Raw genomic sequence first — 17,378 nt, forward strand, 5'->3', positions numbered from 1 at the left:
CCGCCATTTTGCGGCCCCGCGCGCCCCCTCAGCACCGGGGCCTTTCTTAGAGTCACAGAACTGCAGAATCACAGCGCAGTTTGTGTTAGAAGGAGACTTACGCCCCCCGAGCCCCACACCAGGTCAGAATGCCCAGGATCTCATTCCTCATGGTGCTGGACCAGGCAGCAGCAGCCCCTTGTCTCCAGGTCCCCTATTCTCCACACAGCGCCCAATGAAGCACCACAAGGATCTTTGTCACCCCAACAGCCCTCTCCTCTGTGCCTCCTCCCTCCCAGAGGCAGTGATCTCCTTCTCCTGATCTGGCTAATCTGCTCTTATCCCACTAATCACATCACAGCTCGCTGATCACCTGCACCTCTGGCATTTTGCAGGAATGAAGTCCCATGAACGAGGGCTGTTAGAAGCTGGGCTCAGTCACCTGGAGCAGAATGGAAGAAGTGCCTTACCTGACCCCTGACATCGGCCTTGGGGCATCTCCTGTGAGAACATTTAGCTTAGAGCCTGAGGATCTGGACCAGGCAGCTCCTAGGGTGAAAAAAGGATGAAGCCAGACTCTGCACACAGCTTCACTGCTCTCCTGAATCTGGTTGAATGCTTCCTCCCATCAGAGCCCTGAAAGACAGCCTCAATAGCACTAGCAGAAACTGAGACAGTTCATAAGGGCATGCCTGCTATCCAAAAGCGGTCTGAGAGAAATATGGACTATAAAGGCGTTACAACAGAGGTGTGATAACAAAAGGACTGGCACAATAGAAAGGTGCTATAAAGAAGAAGGCTGCTCACCTGTATCAGAAGATTCCAGGGGAAAGCTCCACCAAGGAAAGATCTCCAGAAAAAATCCTTCCCCAGCGGCAGCCAGCCCTCAAATGAGGTCTAAGAGAGGTGCAGCCAGGCTCCATCCCTTCCTATCACACAGCTGAATTGCCTTCACCTGTGCTCCCAGGGCTGATGGGTCCTTTCCCCAGGTGCTCCATCAGTGCTCCAGGCCATTCAACAGTTCCCATACACTGCAGGTAACCTCTGGAGGCTTTAAACAAACTCAGACTGGAAGACATCAAAATCAGCCCCTACAACACAGTGTCCTCTGCTGAAAGTTTAAAAAAAGCATGTTCCCTTTTTTTTTTTTTTTTGGCCAGGATCTCAACAGCTGTTGGTGTTTGTAAAATCAAACCCTCTCTAGAGATGAAACATCCCTCTTGATATACTACTCACATGGGTACAAACTTCTGAAAGTCTCCACAGAGCTTAGAATCTCTTGTGGCTGCAAAGAAGTGAAGAAACATCCTTAGATCATGCCTGAGTAGAGAGGAGTCTGACCTGATCCTGCCTGTCACATCCTTGAGTCCAAGCCTGAGTGACTTCAGGATGTGCTTGGCAACCTGCACAGAACTGCACACAAGATGGCAAAAATCTTGTGATTTGTATTGAACACGTTGAGGATATGTCACAGTGACCCCATACTTTTAAGCAAATAAACAATCCAGGAAAATCTGGCAGGGCCTTGAACATCTCCATGGACTCTTGTCCTTAGCAAAATGGTCCCTCTCTGCCTCAGTTTCATGGCATCATGACCCATTTGCTCTAGATATCCATTTATGACCAGAGGTAAAGAGGGAGCAAAGGACTGGTGGCTGTTGGGAATTTGCACCCAGCATCACTGCACTGTCCTGGGTGAAGAAACTGCAGTGAAGAAACTCCAAAATCAGGGAATGCAAAAATGTCAAATGCTGTTAGTTCCTGGACTTGTTAAATGCAAAGAAAATGTGAGTGGAAGTGCCATACTGGTAACATTAACAGCCTAGTTCCACCAAGAAAATGAAACATGTAAGACATAATGCTCTGTGTAATTGTATCCATGACCAATTTCAGCTCTAAGGGGCAGAGAATTGAAGAACTCTGGTATGAAGTTGCTACATGGCTACTGAAAATGAGAGGCAGGGAAAAATTAAATATATTTGACTCATGCCTCTGTGAAAGGGAAAGACTACAGTCTGCTCACAGGGGATTGAACACTTGGAGAATCCAAGGAGAAGCATGTTGTTGAAACTGGCACTGTTGTGTCAGTTCTCTTGTGGATCTTGTGGATCCTGCAGCTTCCTCATGTGGAAAGGGAAACATTCTCTCAAATGCACACAAAGAGAAACCAAGCCAGATGAAGAACTTCATCCTACCCCCAGGAATGATTTTATTCCCACCTTCAGTAACAACAGAATTGGAGAGAAGCCTGCGTTTGGTACACTTAGCCCAGTCCCTTCACCAGAAGACCTCCTCCATCTTTTAGAGCTAGCAAAGCTAAACCTAAAACAGTGAGACATGTCTTCATGCCAATACTTTGTTATACTCAATCTATGTGAGGCCTGGACTGTTTGGGCCTTACTGCAAATGCTATTTCAACCCTAATGCTTTTATCTGGAAGTGCTTTATCTCAGAGAAGTCAGCTACTTTGGCAGGAGAGAAAATAGATGTTGTGATTATTTCTTTTCCTTCTTATCTTTGCCCTTGCCTTTGCCTTTGCCCTTGCCCTTCTTCTTTTTTTTCGGCTTGAAGGTAGACCGGATCAAGTAGCCTCTCCAGAAGGCCTGGATGCGGGTGGCAGCGAGGGTCATGACAGCCAATTTCTCCAAAGCCTGCTTCTTCTTCTCCTCGTTTATCCTGCGCTCTTCCTCAATCTGGGAATACTCCTGGAGAAGCACAGCATGTTTCTCCATCAGCAGGGACAGCTCGGCCTTCTCCTTGGTGTAGGCAGCATGAACCTCCTCAAACTCAGCCTGCCAAGATAATAGATAAATACCAGCTACAGCATTATTGAGGGCAATCAGCAGCTTCTCTCTATACATCCCTAGGTAAGGATTCTTTTACCCTTCCCAAATCCAGGCAGACCTGGAACGGGAGCTGAGCTGAACCTTTCCAAAGGGACTGAAAAGGAGGCATGTTCCCAGTACCCACGGAATTTCAAGAGAAGCCAGGTCCTAATGTCTTCATGCTCCTCTGGAAAAAATACTCTCCTAATTCTCCCTGCATTGCAGACAGCATCCATCCTTAGCTGGGAGCCTGACAGAGCCACAGGTCAGAGCCCCTCCTGCATATGCTCTGGGCAAAAAAATGTTCCACTGAAAAGAAAGATTTGTGTCAGCCTGCAAAACGCCAAGGACAGGGGTTTTAATGGTTTAACTGTACTGCAGAACTCAGCAGTAGTTTATTCCTTTCCTTTAGCAAGCCATGCCAAGCGGAAGGTTACAGGAACCAGCAATGTGGATGTATGTCTTAGCAGTTTCTGCCCCAAATCTGCTGGGACATCATGCTCCAGCCAGTCAGCAGACAGAAAACCTTTGGACATTACTAAACACTTGACAAGGGAAGAATCATAGGATCATTTCTAAGAATGAGCATACAGATCCTAGACCCCTCTCTACATTTTACTTTGCCAATAATCCAGTAGCTTTCATTCATCTCCGTGAAAAGGCCAGGTACATGAAAGTAACTCAGGCCATCTCAGAGGTGAGGTTAGGGACTGCTGACACACTTCTCAGCCTGCTGTGGTTAACATGGATGCCAAGACAGTGTCATGCAGGCTGTAAAGTTTGTTAGCACTTGATTGACATCTCTTGAGGGGGATAGAGGATATAGAAGCATGATTTGGATTCCAGACAGGGCCAACAGAACTGAGAATTGAAGCAAAAGTGAAAGCCCTGTTCCCTAACAGCAGGAGGACTTGACTGACAGAACGTGGCACTTCATCTTCACCCAGATTCTGCAGGATTCAGCATCGGATGCAACCTTTTCTAAAATAAAAGCAGCAGAGAACTTTGCCACACAAAGTTAGGACAATTATACTTTCTAGTGCCTGTACGTCTACTGGATGGAGAAGCATGCCCCTCACAGCTCCTGTGTGAGAGCCAAATGTCCATTTAATAGGGATCTACCAAAATGTGTCAGCTCAAGGCAGAGCAAAATGCTTTCGAGAGGATACCTGTTTTTCTGCCATGTCTGCATCATATGCCTGGACCCAGTTCAGAATTTCCGTCTCCATTCTGCATTTTCTCTGAAACAAAACAAGATAGGTTACTTGCAAGCACTTGAAGCTTCATGATACAAAGCTGGGAGGAGTGGCTGACACACCACAAAGCTATGCTGCCTTCAGCCAGACTTGGACAGGCTGAGAGTTGGGCAGAGAGGAATCCGATGAGGTTCAACAAGGGAAAGTGCAGAATCCTACACCCAGGGAGGAATAACTGTGCACATCAGTACAGGTTAGAGGCTGAGCTGCTGGAAAGGAGCTGTGCAGAGAAGGACCTGAGTTCCTAGTGAACAGCAGGGTGACCACAAGCCAGCAGTGTGCCTGGGAGCCAAGAAGGCCAATGGTATCTAAAAGTACATTACAAAGAATGTAGCCGGCAGGTCAAGGGAGGTTTTCCTCCCCTCTGCTCTGCCCTGGGGAGGCCACATCTGGAGCACTGTGTCCAGTTCTGGGTTCACCACTTCGAGGCAGACATGGAACTGCTGGAGAGAATCCAGCAGAGGGCCACGAAAATGATGAGAAGCATGGAGTATCTCCCTTATGTGGAAAGGCTGAGAGCTCTGGAGAAGAGAAGACTGAGAGGGGTCTTACCAATGCCTATAAATATCTCAGGGGTGATGCCAAGAGGATGGGGCCAGGGCACTTTTTGGTGGTGCCCAGTGACTGAACAAGGGGCAATGGACACAAACTGGAACATGGGAAAGGACGTCTGGATTTTGAGGGTGACACAGCTCTGGAACAAGCTTCCCAGAGGTGGCAGAATCTCCTCCTCTGGAGATACTCAAAACCCACCTGGATGTTTTCCTGTTCCTGCTGTAGGGAACCTGCTTTAGCAGTGGGGTTGGATTAGATGACCTCTAGAGATCCCTTCCAATCCCTGTGATTCTATGATTCTGTGTGAAATCCCGAGTTAGAAAACAGCATCATAGCTTTGAGCTCTAGCATCATTATATTTGAGTATAATATCTCCTCCCTGTGGCAAGCTTGCTTCAGCTGACCTATATTTTGCTCCTGGTTTGGAGATTCTTATGGAACAGACCTCCATTGCCTGAGTCCAGAAGCACCTTATTTGCTCTATAGCACGGAGCTGGATGAGGGCTGAGGATTGAAACCCATCAGAAAGGTGTGTAGGAAATGAAAACCGCTCATGGAATGAGCCAAGTCATCAACAAACCAGGGCAACCACCCTAGAACTGAAGTAATAGAGAAATGGTAGACATGAAAGCCCTACAAATATGGAGCCCCTTAAAACTAAGAGGTATTTCTAGGTGTAAGACAGTTTAACAGCGGCCTAACCCTGTACTATAAGCAAGTATGCTGTATTTGTACTCTGTGAGAGAAAGATCAGCCAGAGCCCGCCACAAGCCACATGATTTCCTGTATGACACCGGTATGACATGGGCTTCCAAGCCATCATAGGAGGTCAGATGAGGCACTTCTCAGCTATTGGCACGACAAAGTTAATTTCAGGCCATTCAGGGGTACAGCACATGACAAGGAAAGGGAAAGGAGAATCTCTGGTCAGTAAATCTCTCTGCATGAGCTGAGTAACTCCTCACAACGATCACTGCAACAGCCTGGCTGCCTCAACAAAAAAAAAAAAAAGAGCCACTGCATTAAAGGAGGTGCAGCTGGATAGCGAGGATTTTGAACAGTGGTTCTAACCTGCATCTGATGCTTTGTCAACTGCCCAGCCTCTGAACTCTGACTAGAGCACAACCTCTCCGTCGTGCAGTGTCACAGCAATATTCAGGGGAGTTTCCAGAGCTAGGTCAGGGAACAAGAGGAGGAACAGTGAGCAAGCTACTTCTCAGCAGCACTGCAGGCTTGCTTTTTGCTGCAATCAGCAGAGCACGAGGACAGCACAGGTACACTCTGACAAACAGCGTGTGCATCCAGGAAATGGCAGGAACAAAATAATCACTTGCAGCCAGAGCTGGCAGCTGGTTTTACCATTTACCTTTCTGAGAGCCAACTCGGATGCTCGATGCTCCAGCACCTGCTTATTGAGCTGTGCTTCTAGCTGCTGAATGTCCTGCTGTAGCCTGGCACACCTGGCCTGGGAAGCTCGCAGCTCCTCTTTTTGCTGTTTTTCACCTTCCCGCTTGACCTGCAGGATGTTGTTCTTGCAGCATTCATCTAGAACTTCCATGCTGTTTCTGAGATCTTTGATCATATTGTCTTTGTTCTGAATCTAGACCCAGAAAACCAGAAGGAAATGTCATCAGGGTGTGCAAGTGAAGCATAAAGTGGTCAGGAGAAGAAAGACACAGTTGCAAAGGTGGGGGTGAATGTCAGACTCACTGACACTGCAGGCTGAAGAAGCCTGCCGTATCTCTAGAAGAGCCCAGATCATCCCTTTGGTTTCAGGTAAGGCTTGGAGTGACTGCCTGGGGGACGCAGCTCAGAGGGCTGCCTCTAAGAGAGATCCTCAGCTGGGAGCAGTGAAACACACTTGCTTGTTATGCACTGACAAGCTGCCAAACTACACATAAAAATCTCATGTGTCTCAATTCACAGATCTCCAAGGAGTGGTAGGGAATGGGGAAAGCAGGCCCTCGTCTCCATCAGAACCATTCAGAGCAGTGAGCCTGAGACAAAACCTTCCCTTCTGACCTCTCCTGCAGAAAGAAGACAAGCACACACATAAAACAAGGGATTGCTTGTCAGGAGTCCAGGGCTTGAATTCTGGCTCAGCCCACGGACTCACGAAAAGAGCCTGGGAAATGCCCATTAGCTAATCCATACCTCAGCTGCCTTCACTGGGAAAAAAAAAAGAAAAAAAAGAAAAAAAGAAAATAAATTATCTCATCACACCTTAATTATAAATGCTCCAAGGTAGCTAGTATTAGAGTTGGAAGCCTCAGAAATATTAGTTTTAAGAGTGAAGGCAGAGCTGGCAAGAAAAAATAGATTTGAATCAGAACAATCTCTCCCTGGAATGACTTTCCATCATTTCATCAGCAGTGAATGGAGTCTCTCCCTGGCAGCTGACACTGTAGTACTGCTGAAAGACTACTGCAGTAATCTGTGCCTGTCCTGCAGCTCCTTTTTAAGCTCAGTAACTTGGCCACTGAAGTTGGCTTGTGAAGTTCAAAACACGCCAAGTTTAAACATGAAGCATTCAATAAACATTTTCAAATTATATTTAGAATCCAATTTAGAAATCATTTCTGGAACCTCCTCTTTAGGACCTGCAAGAAAGGAATTGTTTTTCAGCTTACTGAAGTTTTGCTTCAGTGACCCTTTGTCAGAAAACATTCTCACACTGTCGTACCTCCTCATCTCGGGTCCTGATTGCTGCTGCCAGTTCTGCCTGCAAAGCTGTGATTGTTTCAGTGTTTTTGTTGATCCGGAGGGAGATGTCTTCCATGAGCCGAACCGTTTCTTCCTCCTCTGCAGGACTAGTCAGGAGTCGCTCAAGCATAAAATTCCTGAACTCCCCAAAGGCTTTGATAAATGCTTCGGTTGCTGGCTCTCTTGCCCAAACTTCGTATTTCAGAGCCTGACAAAGTGAAGGGATGGCCAACAAGAGTCTCAGGATATTTCTAACAGAACATTTCAGATGTTGTTCCAGCAAGTGGAGAGAGCCCCTTTGATTTGTGGTGCCCTCTTCTTCAGCAGCGACAAGCAGCTGCTCCATTTGCTTTGAGAGCTTCTGGTACTCCATCAGGTTGGCTGCGATCTCAGGTCCCAGCAGATCAGCAAACCTGTCCAGAGAGCCAATAATACATGGGATCAAGGAGCTCAGCTCCAGCTTGGCAATCGTCTCATCCAAGACAGATAGGATTCTTTCTGTCTCAATGCTATTAGGTTTCAACCAGCGCAGATCTAACACCTTCACGGCATCTGCTGCGATCACTGCCTTCTCTGCAGCCTCTGAGCCCATTACCAGGAATTTCTTTCTTCCCTTTGTGTCCTGCACTGATACTCAGAGCACGGCTGGAACACAACTCCCATTCAACACTTGGGACTTCATTGTTTTCAGGTCTAGAAGAGACGAAGCATCTCCTACACAGGCCCTCGGTGTAAGACCACCAAGGCAGGGCTGACCGCTGCCCCAGCAGGCTGTCAAGCAGCCCCGGCCGTGAGCGCAGCCGTGGGAGGGCAGCAAGGGGCTCCTGGCTTTCAAGCCGGTGCGACGGGAGCTCCCAGCTCCTAAACAGCAGCTGAGGCGGAGATCAGACTGCAGCTCTGCAATTTCTCGAGCAGGCCGACAGAATCGCGGTACGGAGCCGCGCTCTCGCAGCGGTTCGCTCACCGCCGATCGGACCGCACTGCCGCCGGCGTCCCCCGGTCGCTAGGCGACCCGCGCGCGGGGGCGGGCTCTTTCCTGACACCCTGGAACCACTCAGCGTCTTCGCTCGTTTGACGGGCAGCGCTACTGTCCAATGGAAAGCGAGGAGAGGCCGTGACGTAGCTGGGCGGCCATTTTGGGGCGGTGGCAGCGGGTGGGTTCAGGCACGAAGGCGGAATGGCTGAAGTCGCTGTTTGTGGCGGGTTTCGAGAAGCATGGAGATGTGGCACTGAGGGACGTGGCGGGGCTCGGTCAGCAGTCAGACTACATGATCTTAGCGGTCTTTTCCGGCCTACGGTTCTATGAACCAAGTGGCTCCCAGCTGTCAGCCTGTGCACACCCGCTATTGCCCACGTGGGGCCTTGGGCAGGAGCGGCTCGTCTGAGTAACGCTGCACCTTCTGTCCCTGCAGCCCCTTCGGTGATGGAAGGCATCGCGCACATCTCTGGCTGCTTGCTGGTACGGTGGGAGCTGGATGCTGGGCCGGATGGCAGTGCTGGCTGCTGTTGGGATTTATCCTGCCCTCGGTTCCAGTCTCAGCCACCAGCACCCTCTGCAGTCGGCTGCAGGCAGCAGAACTCCCCGGAGGTGTCGGGGCACTGAGATCAGAGCACCTGAATTTGATCAGCGGAAAGCCTTGCCAGCAGCCCGTGCACGGCCAGGTCTGGGAATCAGCCAGCACCCGGACCCGGCGTGCCAAAGGGTGCAGCGCCAGCACGATTTGACCACACGAATCTGGTGTCTGGACCAAACTCAGAAGCCCACGCTCAGTGTTAAACTTGCCCGTTTCTCCCAGTGTTTTCCAACAAGGAAGACCCGGGGCAGCCAGCAGAGGCCGCCCCGTCTAACAGCCCCCAGGCTCCTCCAAAACTCTGCTGCTTGTTAGCACTTCCATATTTTTCACCATGCTGCTTTCTTTATAGAGCCACTCAAGCCAATTGATGTAGGCAGACACCAGCCTGTCCCCAGTGCCAGCATGAAAGAAGAAATTTATTATGTCCAATCCATCCAGGTGCGCTGTCCTGATGCTGAGGATTTTAAAAACGAGTCTATGAATCTCTTTTGAGGAAAAGCAGAATATACTCTATGCTGCAGCACTGCAGCAAGCAGGGTGGGGAATCAGGGTAAATACCTTCAGTGCTGTGGTTTGTCCATAAGCTGAACTCCATCCTGGGGATTCTACCATTACTCTGAATATCCCTGGTTTGGGATAAGGACAGAGGAAAGTCAATAAATTCTACTTGATCTTCTGCACCTGCTTCTGCACCTTGAGGCATTCTCCTTCAATACCTCATTCCTTGTTTTTTCCTATCTAGTGCCTTAACTTACCAACCTTTCTTCTTTTTCCAGTGGGGGGTTTGTTTGCACCCTCTGGCTCTCTGATCCAAGCAGCCACGACACGTGTTTTGGATCCTCTCTAAAGGCACAGGAAAGAGAGACCAAGCCATCCCAAAAATTCTTCTAGTGGCTTTACATTACTTTTCTATCGCCTCAGAGGAAAGCAGTCCTTTGGAAGGGCATTTTCCTCTTACAGCTGTGCGGCTGCCCAGCCCATGCCCCCGCATCAGCCTCATCTATATAAAAGGAGTAGCACCCGACGGCGAGGGATGGTGCTGTTTATTGCTGTAGCAGGCTGAGCACTGACTCTCAGGAAGGACGAGCTGAAAATCCAAGCAAGTAGCTGAGAAACACAGCAGTCAGTTCGGCACAGCCTGCGGGAGGAGCTCTCTAGATGTTTTTCCCAATCCCTTCTCGCTCAGCAGCGCTGTGCCCGCGTCCCTTTGCTTGCAGCCTGCCCGCAGCAGCAGGGGCAGATGGCTTTCTACCTCTGCGGCTGAACACCTCCAGGGATTTTTCAAACCTTTCTGATGCCTTCTTCCACCGTGCTGTTTTTCTCTCCTGTTCTTTCACAAATTGTTGCTTCAACTGTTGGTGGTAACGTTCAATCTTCTTTTTGGCTTCTTCCAAGTGCTTTACCTTTAAAAAAGCAAACGTAAGACCTTATACCTCTATCCTAACTTCAACATAAAGATCTTAAAAGTGATGCTTGTCTCTGTGAAAGAAGACATCCTGCCACAAAGGTGACCTCAAAGCTCCAAAGAAGCTCCAAAATCCATAAATATCACTTTAAACATTGATCTGATGAAAAAGTAAAAATAAAAAATGGAATCATAGGATCATTAAGGTTGGAAAAGACCTCCAAGATCACCAAGTCCAACCCCAATCCATCCCCACCATGTCCCTCAGTGCCACGCTGCAGGAGCTGCCCAGCTACCAGAGCAGCACTGGTTTTGCTGATACACTGGTGCTAATTCACTGACAGCAGCTGTGCTGCCCCAACTCCTTCAAACCCATAACACTGCGTGTTCTGTTGGGCACAGAGCACACAGGTGACCGTCAGCCCTGGTTCAGGAATGAGGGAATGGTGAACAGAGGAAAAGACATCTCAGCTCCCTCCTGCGAGGCTGCTGATGAGGATCCTCGACGTGGCAGTGTCCAGCTCTGCCTGATGACATCCTAAATCGTAATTCCAGACTTCACCTGGCATCCCCACTTCCTGCAGGAGAGGGCGTCTCACCTGCCATGGCTCTCAAACTCGTTACTGCTCAAAGCCTGAGGCCCTAAAGGGGCAATCAGGCAGCTGAGATGTTGTAAAACCTTTGGCTCGTTCCCATTCCTGGGAGGACAGGTGTCAACATGTCGCCCATGTCTCATTGCAGGGCTATTTTAGGAATGACATCTAAGGGCAGGTTGGGTCTGACCACTCCAGCATTTGTTTCCCTCTCTGCTGCGCAGAGCCCCAAAGCAGAGTAAAGCCCTTGGCATCTGCATTTAGACCTGGCAGGCTGAAGATTTAAGGGCTGAAGTGATGATTTCAGGTTTCTGAGGAACTGGGAGCAAAGCGTTTGCACAAGACATTCTTCAGCCATTCGTCATCTGTGGCTCTTGCTGCCAGAGGAACTCCCTCCTTTTTTTCCAAAACACAGCCTCCAAAATACAGCAGAGAGCAGAGCAAACCCTCCCCTATGCTGGCAGGATGGCAGCCCAGGGGAGGGAGGTTGTCACCTTCTTCTCCAGGAGCAGCAGGGTATGGTGGCTGGAGCGGCTGGCTGATCGGGACAGGGAGCTGCAGAGCTCATGGTCACCCACCCTGATGTCAAAATCCACACAGCTGCTTTGAGATCGGGTGATTTGTGAGCAGGTCACACAGAGTGGGGTACGAGCAATGCCTTTTTTGGGGTGCATGGGGACCTGGTGTGGTTGTATAAGGGGTCCCACCGTCTCTGATCTGGTGTGAGGAGTCCCACAATCCACATGATGTTGTGAGGGATCCCACCATCCCCATACTAGTGTGAGGGGTTCCACAGCCCCAGATCAGTGTGTTCTAAGCCCCCAAGCTATATGAGGAGATCCCACCACCTCTAGAACAGTATGAGGCAGTCCCCCCATCCCTGTATTGGTGTGAAGGGTCCCACCAATCCCGCAATGGCATGAAGGAGCCCCACAGCCCCCAGCAATTTTGAGAGGGTCCCACAGCCCCATACTAGTGCGAGGAGTCCTGTCACCCCCAGAGCAGTATGAGGGGTCCCACAGCCCCTCACCAGGCCCTGGTGGGCTCCCTGCTCTCGGGCGGTGGGAAGAAGGTGACACGGGGCCGCACACCACCCAGCTCCTCCATGGCCCCACGCCCCCCATTGTGCATGCAGCGCTACCATGGAATCAGTGGAGTGGGGAATACGGCCCAGCCACTGCAGTGTGGGGCTGGCAGGTGACAGAGAACAGGGAACACGACACAGGACACTGGAGACAGGGCTGGCCATGTCCCGGCTCAGGCTAGTCCTGCTCCATGTACTCATGGTAGTGTTCCCACTGTGAGCCATATTGGGGGCTGGGCTCAAAAATGAGGCAAAACCTCCTTAATGATGGCAGCGAGAAGCATCCATGTGGGTTGGTTATGCCCAAGGATGAGGGGAGAAATTGTCTGTGGTGGAACAGCTGCCCAGAGAAGTTGTGGATGCCCCGCTCCTGGAGGCATTCAAGGGCAGGTTGGATGGGGCTCTAGGCAGCGTCATCTAATGGCTGGCAACCAGCCCACTGCAGGGAGGTTGCACCTAGATGATCTTTAAGGTCCCCTTCAGCCTATGCTCCGTGTGCGGCCATCTTTACACTTACGCTCGACGCTGTTTGTTTCCCAGGGAAGGAGGAGCAGCAGTGGCCAGCGCTGCTGCTGGACGAAGGCGCGGGCCATGACAGCCGCGCTGCACCTCCATAGGCACAGGCTGTCCCGCATCACCCCCTGTCTCTACCTCAGCGACGGCGTGGCTGCGGGCAACGCACAACTCCTGGCTGCCAACCGCATCACCACCGTCGTCAACGTCTCCCTTGAGTTGGCCAACATGTTCCACCCCGGCATCGAGTACCTACGCATCCCGGTGGCCGACATCCCCACAGCCCGCATCTCTGCCTGCTTCAACTCCGTTGCCGACTTGATCCGCAGTGTGGGTGAGCGCGGGGGCCGCACGCTCGTGCACTGTGCAGCCGGGGTGAGCCGCTCAGCCACCATCTGCATAGCCTACCTGATGAAGCACCACGCCATGTCACTGGCCAGCGCTCACGCTTGGGTCCGCTCGTGCCGGCCCATCATCCGGCCCAACAACGGCTTCTGGCGGCAGCTCATCCACTACGAGTATTTGCTGTTCGGCATCAACACCGTCCACATGGTCCACTCACCCTTTGGGATGATACCTGATATTTATGAAAGGGAAGCTAGGATGATGATGTTCTGAGTGTAGCCCAGCTGGGAACCAGGGGAAGCAGAAGGCGGAGTTGCAGCAGAGCTCTGAAATAAACTCTCGTTGTCTGCCAGTGGTTGGAGTCTCTGCAGCTACAGGAGGAGGGACTGGGCTGTGAGCAGAGGCTGGGGCATGCTGTAAGTAAGGCCATACAGCATCGTTCATGCCGTGGTCCTGTTGGCAATACTGAAGCCACTCGTCACGTGCTGGTGTTGTTTCATTTCAGCATAAACTGTGCTTATAAAACAGGGCAAAATCCAGCTGTGACTCAGGGTGTTCAGAACAGTACCAAGGTTTGTTTTTCTAATTGGGATATGACTCTGGATCCTGACATAGCAGACTAAAATCTGTGCTTCTGCTGTGGCTGGAAGAGGACAGGAAGAGCTCAGTGCTGGGAGAGACCTACTGACATCCTGCTCCTTGCTGCTGACTCCTCTTCCTCCCCTACCAGATTCTCCAGGCCTGGATGCAGCAGTGCAGGTGAGGTCTCACCCCCTGCTTCAGGAGCATCACCTGGCATGTGACAGAGGGACAGCATTTACTCGGCCAGACTTTGTCCTTGCTGCCTCCCATCTGCAGATCCCTCTCTGCTAGCACAGCCTTACCCTGGGGCAGCAGCTAATCCCTGTACAGAACATTTCAATGCATTGTTAGATGAGGCTGGAAGAGATGGTAAAGTCCCCACACTGGGGACACAAGAGCCATGGGATGTCAGAAGGCATGGAGGCATGGCAGCTCACTGTCTTCTGCAGGGATGGAGTCAGGAGGTGCCCCATGCCTGTGTCAGGACACCCCAGCATCAGGAACGCCAGCAGGATGAGGTCATGGCCTGAAATACTGAGAAGGGACAGCCACCAGCAGTACAAAGTGTTAAAAAGAGGGCAAACCAGGCAAAGGCATGGTGCAGTAGGATCCTGGCCCAGTCCTGCTCCTCCAGCCCCTGGCAGGGGACAGTGTGAGTGCCAGGCTGTGCCGGGGGCTTTTCCTGGTGTCCACAGTGTGGTTTGCCCTTCAGAAGGAAACCCAAAACGCCATCTCGTCCTTCCTGCTATGGAAAAGCCTCTGAAATCTGAGCCTTAAAAGCAAACAGGCAGAGGGACGGGCACAGCTTGTGCCTGCCAAGCCCTTGGCAAGGGCATGGACTGGTTCTGATAGCTCAGTGCCCCTTGGGCACTTTGTGGGATGGGCACCACTCCAGCCCAGGTGCCCTGGGGAAGCTGGCACTGGTGGCAGTGCTCCTGTGGCACCGTGGTGGCCCTGCTGGGAAGGAGCTGTTCCCAGAGTGTTTCTGCAAGCAGCCTCAAGACTCACCATCCCAACGGGTGGAAGAAAGACAGCATTTGAGTCTGGAGCCCCAGCACATGTGAGGTGGCTCAGGCTGAAGTCTCTTGTCACAGCCCCCACTGGAAGCAGGAGCTCAGCCGGTCTGGGTGCGAGGTCATGGCAGCCAAGAATGGAGTATGACAAAAATAGAGCTTTATTTCAGAGCTGTCCCAGTGCCACTGCACCTCCTGAGGAATACACGTGGGTGTGCAGTGTCCAACATGCCCACCGTGCCATCACCAACAGCAGGAGGGTGACATCACTGGGACACCAGCATTGAGGTGGCACACAGCACCCCGAGGGTCCAACGCCCTCTGTGCCATGGGGGCACGAGCTGTGTGCACAATGCACCAGGCTCACTCCACCCAGCAGAGCTCAGTAGTGATGTGCACATGTGCACACACACGGAAATGCACTGGCACACACAGAATCTGTGCACACACTGAGCCTGTGTGCAGCAGCGTGTGCACACATCCCCACCTGTAAGGATCTGCACACACACTTGTGCACAGACACTTGTGCACGCACTGACAGGCTTATGCTCCCATGCACAAAGCTGTGCATGGAGCACCACTTGCACACACAGTCTGTGCACACCAGCACACACCTGCACAAAATGCTCTGCACACACACCCCACACGCATAGACTGCCCAGCAGCACACGTGCCCACATGTATGAGACCTGCTTGCACACGTGGAACCTTCACCCCCCAGCACTCACACACTCCTTGCACACACTGCCACGTGCATAGATACACTCACACCTGCAGAGCATGCAGCACACGTGTGCCCCATACACAGAGCTGTGCACACAAACACTTGCATGTCCAGAACACGCACATACAGACCATGCACATGGCCACGTGGACCAACATATGTGCATGCACAGTGCGCACACCAAACATGCACGTCCATACATTGCTATGCACACCAGCACCCGCATGAGGACACAAAGCTGTGCACACCAGCATACTTGTGGGCATATCGTGCCATGCACACCAGCACAGATGTGCACAGAGGGGCTGTGCACACCAGCACACACATGTGCATGTTGCCACACACACCAGCGGGCACAGTGCCACGCACATCAGCATACACGTGTGCAAACAGTGCCACACACACCAGCACTCACACATGGACGCGCTGCCTTGCACACCTGCACACGCACACAGCACACACACAGTGCTGTGCACCCCAGCACGTACGTGTGCACACAGTGCCACGCACAGCAGTGCACGCAGAGCTGTGCAAATCAGCACAGTTTTGTGCACGCACTGCCAAGCACACAGATGCACTCCAGCATACGTTGTGCACACAGTGCCACGCACACGCCAGTGCACGCAGAGCTGTGCAAATCAGCACAGTCCTGTGCTCTCGGTGCCAAGCACAGCAGCACGCAGACGTGCAATCAGAGCCTTGCACACCAGCTCACGCAGAGCTGTGCCACACTCAAATCCCACCACCTCCATCCCTACTGGTGCCTGGGGGGTCGGTGCTGCAGCCACACGGCCCAGCGCCGTGCAATGAGCTGTGGCTGCTGGTACATGAACATCCCAGCCAGCGTCAGCGCGATGCCCAGGTAGCTGAGCGCGCTCAGGCGGCTGCCGAAGAGCAGGCGGGAGAGCAGCAGGTTGCCCACCACCGTGATGTTGCCCAGGAGATGGATGGTGAGGGCGGAGGTGAGGGACAGGACGCAGAAGCTGGCCAGGTTGTAGAGGACGGAGCCCAGGCAGCTGAGCAGCACGCAGCCCCAAAGCGAGCCGTCGTAGCGCAGCACGCCCTGCCACGCCGGGGCCACCTCCAGTGCCACGGCTGCCCCAAAGAGCAGGCAGAAGCTGGGCAGGGCGGTGAGGCACAGCAGGGACACGGCGTCCAGGCGGCCCTCCTGCAGCAGCAGGCCTGGGGGGGACAGGGCAGAGTTAGATAGAGCCCCTGCTGGGGTAAAGCAGCCCAAAAATCACTAGGAGAGGGGCTGCCCTCAGCCCACCCCGACATCCCATGGCATTGGGGGTGAGTGAGTCCAGGGCTGGCACATGCTCAGCTCTCATCTCCACCACAGTGCCCACGATGGGGCCAGAGGTGACACATAAGTTCCCAGCTATTCCACCCTGTCCCCACCCCTATCCTAATCCCAAAGTCATCCCACCTCCATCCGCATCCCTGTTCCCCTCCCAAACCCCATTCCATCCCCATCCCTGTCCTACAGCCCTGTGAGTCACGGGCTGTGGCCACAGCAGTGATGCCCATGTGAGTCATGGGTGGAGGAAATGCTCCCAGCCCTCCGAAAAAACAGTGTGGTCAGGGTGCTCCTCCACACCGCCTGCCAAGGACATCATGGCCTGAATGGCTCCACTGCTCCGGCCATGGCCAGGGGCTCTGAGTGGGGACAGTGCAGCTCCACATGGGGACATGCAGGGAATGAGGATAAAGGGGTGGGGATGGGATGGTGGTTGGGATTGGGATGGGACAGGGATAGGATGGGATCAGGAGCAGGCACAGAGCAGAGGGCAGGGGAACAAGGTGGTCACACCGAGGTGACAGTGGGACATGGTGGGCAGGGAGTGATGCTGGGTGTGGGGCGACACTGGGGAAGGGGCAGAACAGGACATGGGACGGGCAGCAGGTCAAGAGGTGACAGCAGGGCCACGAGGTGATGCTGGGACAGGGATGTCCCCAAAGCTAGAGGGAGCAGCGATGACACCAAGAGCATCCCTGGGGCCCAGAGCACCATGACGGTTGCGGCGCCACGAGTGCTGGCACATTCCTGGTGCGGCATCACCGGGACATCCCGAGGGCAGACAGGCGGCACTTACTCTGCTGCAGCGACTTGAGGGCACGCAGGACGGTGGCAGCCAGGAGGACGCAGCCCCCGGGCTGGTGGAAGCGGACACCTCCGGCGATGCTGCACACAGCCCCGGCGCAAACCGGTCCCATGGCCGCGTAT

At 52.5% G+C, this 17,378-nt stretch overlaps 3 protein-coding genes across 8 annotated transcripts; 1 reads left to right on the plus strand and 2 right to left on the minus strand.

Moving 5' to 3' along the window:
• Nucleotides 1-2,156: 2,156 nt before the first annotated feature.
• IQCD (IQ motif containing D) lies at nt 2,157-12,576 on the minus strand. 5 transcript variants are annotated; one of them, XM_019621140.2, is made up of 9 exons: nt 11,921-12,011; nt 11,385-11,469; nt 10,180-10,295; nt 9,652-9,735; nt 9,451-9,518; nt 7,299-9,346; nt 5,982-6,215; nt 3,974-4,045; nt 2,157-2,771 (listed from the first exon to the last, which is right to left on the minus strand). In XM_019621140.2, exons 6-9 carry the CDS (start codon nt 7,908-7,910, stop codon nt 2,475-2,477), a joined length of 1,215 nt encoding a protein of 404 aa, XP_019476685.2. In that variant the 5' UTR covers nt 7,911-9,346; nt 9,451-9,518; nt 9,652-9,735; nt 10,180-10,295; nt 11,385-11,469; nt 11,921-12,011; the 3' UTR covers nt 2,157-2,474. The 5 variants fall into 5 exon arrangements, with proteins under 5 accessions (XP_019476685.2, XP_031411866.1, XP_031411867.1 ...); XM_031556006.1 differs by having other exon boundaries at nt 9,648-9,735; XM_031556007.1 differs by having other exon boundaries at nt 9,648-9,735; nt 11,385-11,490; nt 11,921-12,006.
• DUSP18 (dual specificity phosphatase 18) lies at nt 11,948-13,371 on the plus strand. Of its 2 annotated transcripts, none has more exons than XM_019621137.2 (2): nt 11,948-12,176; nt 12,515-13,370. In XM_019621137.2, the coding sequence occupies exons 1-2, from the start codon at nt 12,033-12,035 to the stop codon at nt 13,103-13,105; spliced, it is 735 nt and encodes a 244-aa protein (XP_019476682.1). In that variant the 5' UTR covers nt 11,948-12,032; the 3' UTR covers nt 13,106-13,370. The 2 variants fall into 2 exon arrangements, with proteins under 2 accessions (XP_019476682.1, XP_003202868.2); XM_003202820.4 differs by having other exon boundaries at nt 12,068-12,151; nt 12,515-13,371.
• A 1,194-nt stretch (nt 13,372-14,565) lies between these two features.
• On the minus strand, nt 14,566-17,372 carry SLC35E4 (solute carrier family 35 member E4). Its single transcript, XM_019621138.2, has 2 exons — nt 17,248-17,372; nt 14,566-16,333 (listed from the first exon to the last, which is right to left on the minus strand). The coding sequence occupies exons 1-2, from the start codon at nt 17,366-17,368 to the stop codon at nt 15,906-15,908; spliced, it is 549 nt and encodes a 182-aa protein (XP_019476683.1). The 5' UTR covers nt 17,369-17,372; the 3' UTR covers nt 14,566-15,905.
• Between the last annotated feature and the right edge of the window lie 6 nt (nt 17,373-17,378).

The sequence above is a fragment of the Meleagris gallopavo genome, chromosome 17, assembly GCF_000146605.3.
Source record: "Meleagris gallopavo isolate NT-WF06-2002-E0010 breed Aviagen turkey brand Nicholas breeding stock chromosome 17, Turkey_5.1, whole genome shotgun sequence".
Lineage (NCBI taxonomy): Eukaryota > Metazoa > Chordata > Aves > Galliformes > Phasianidae > Meleagris > Meleagris gallopavo.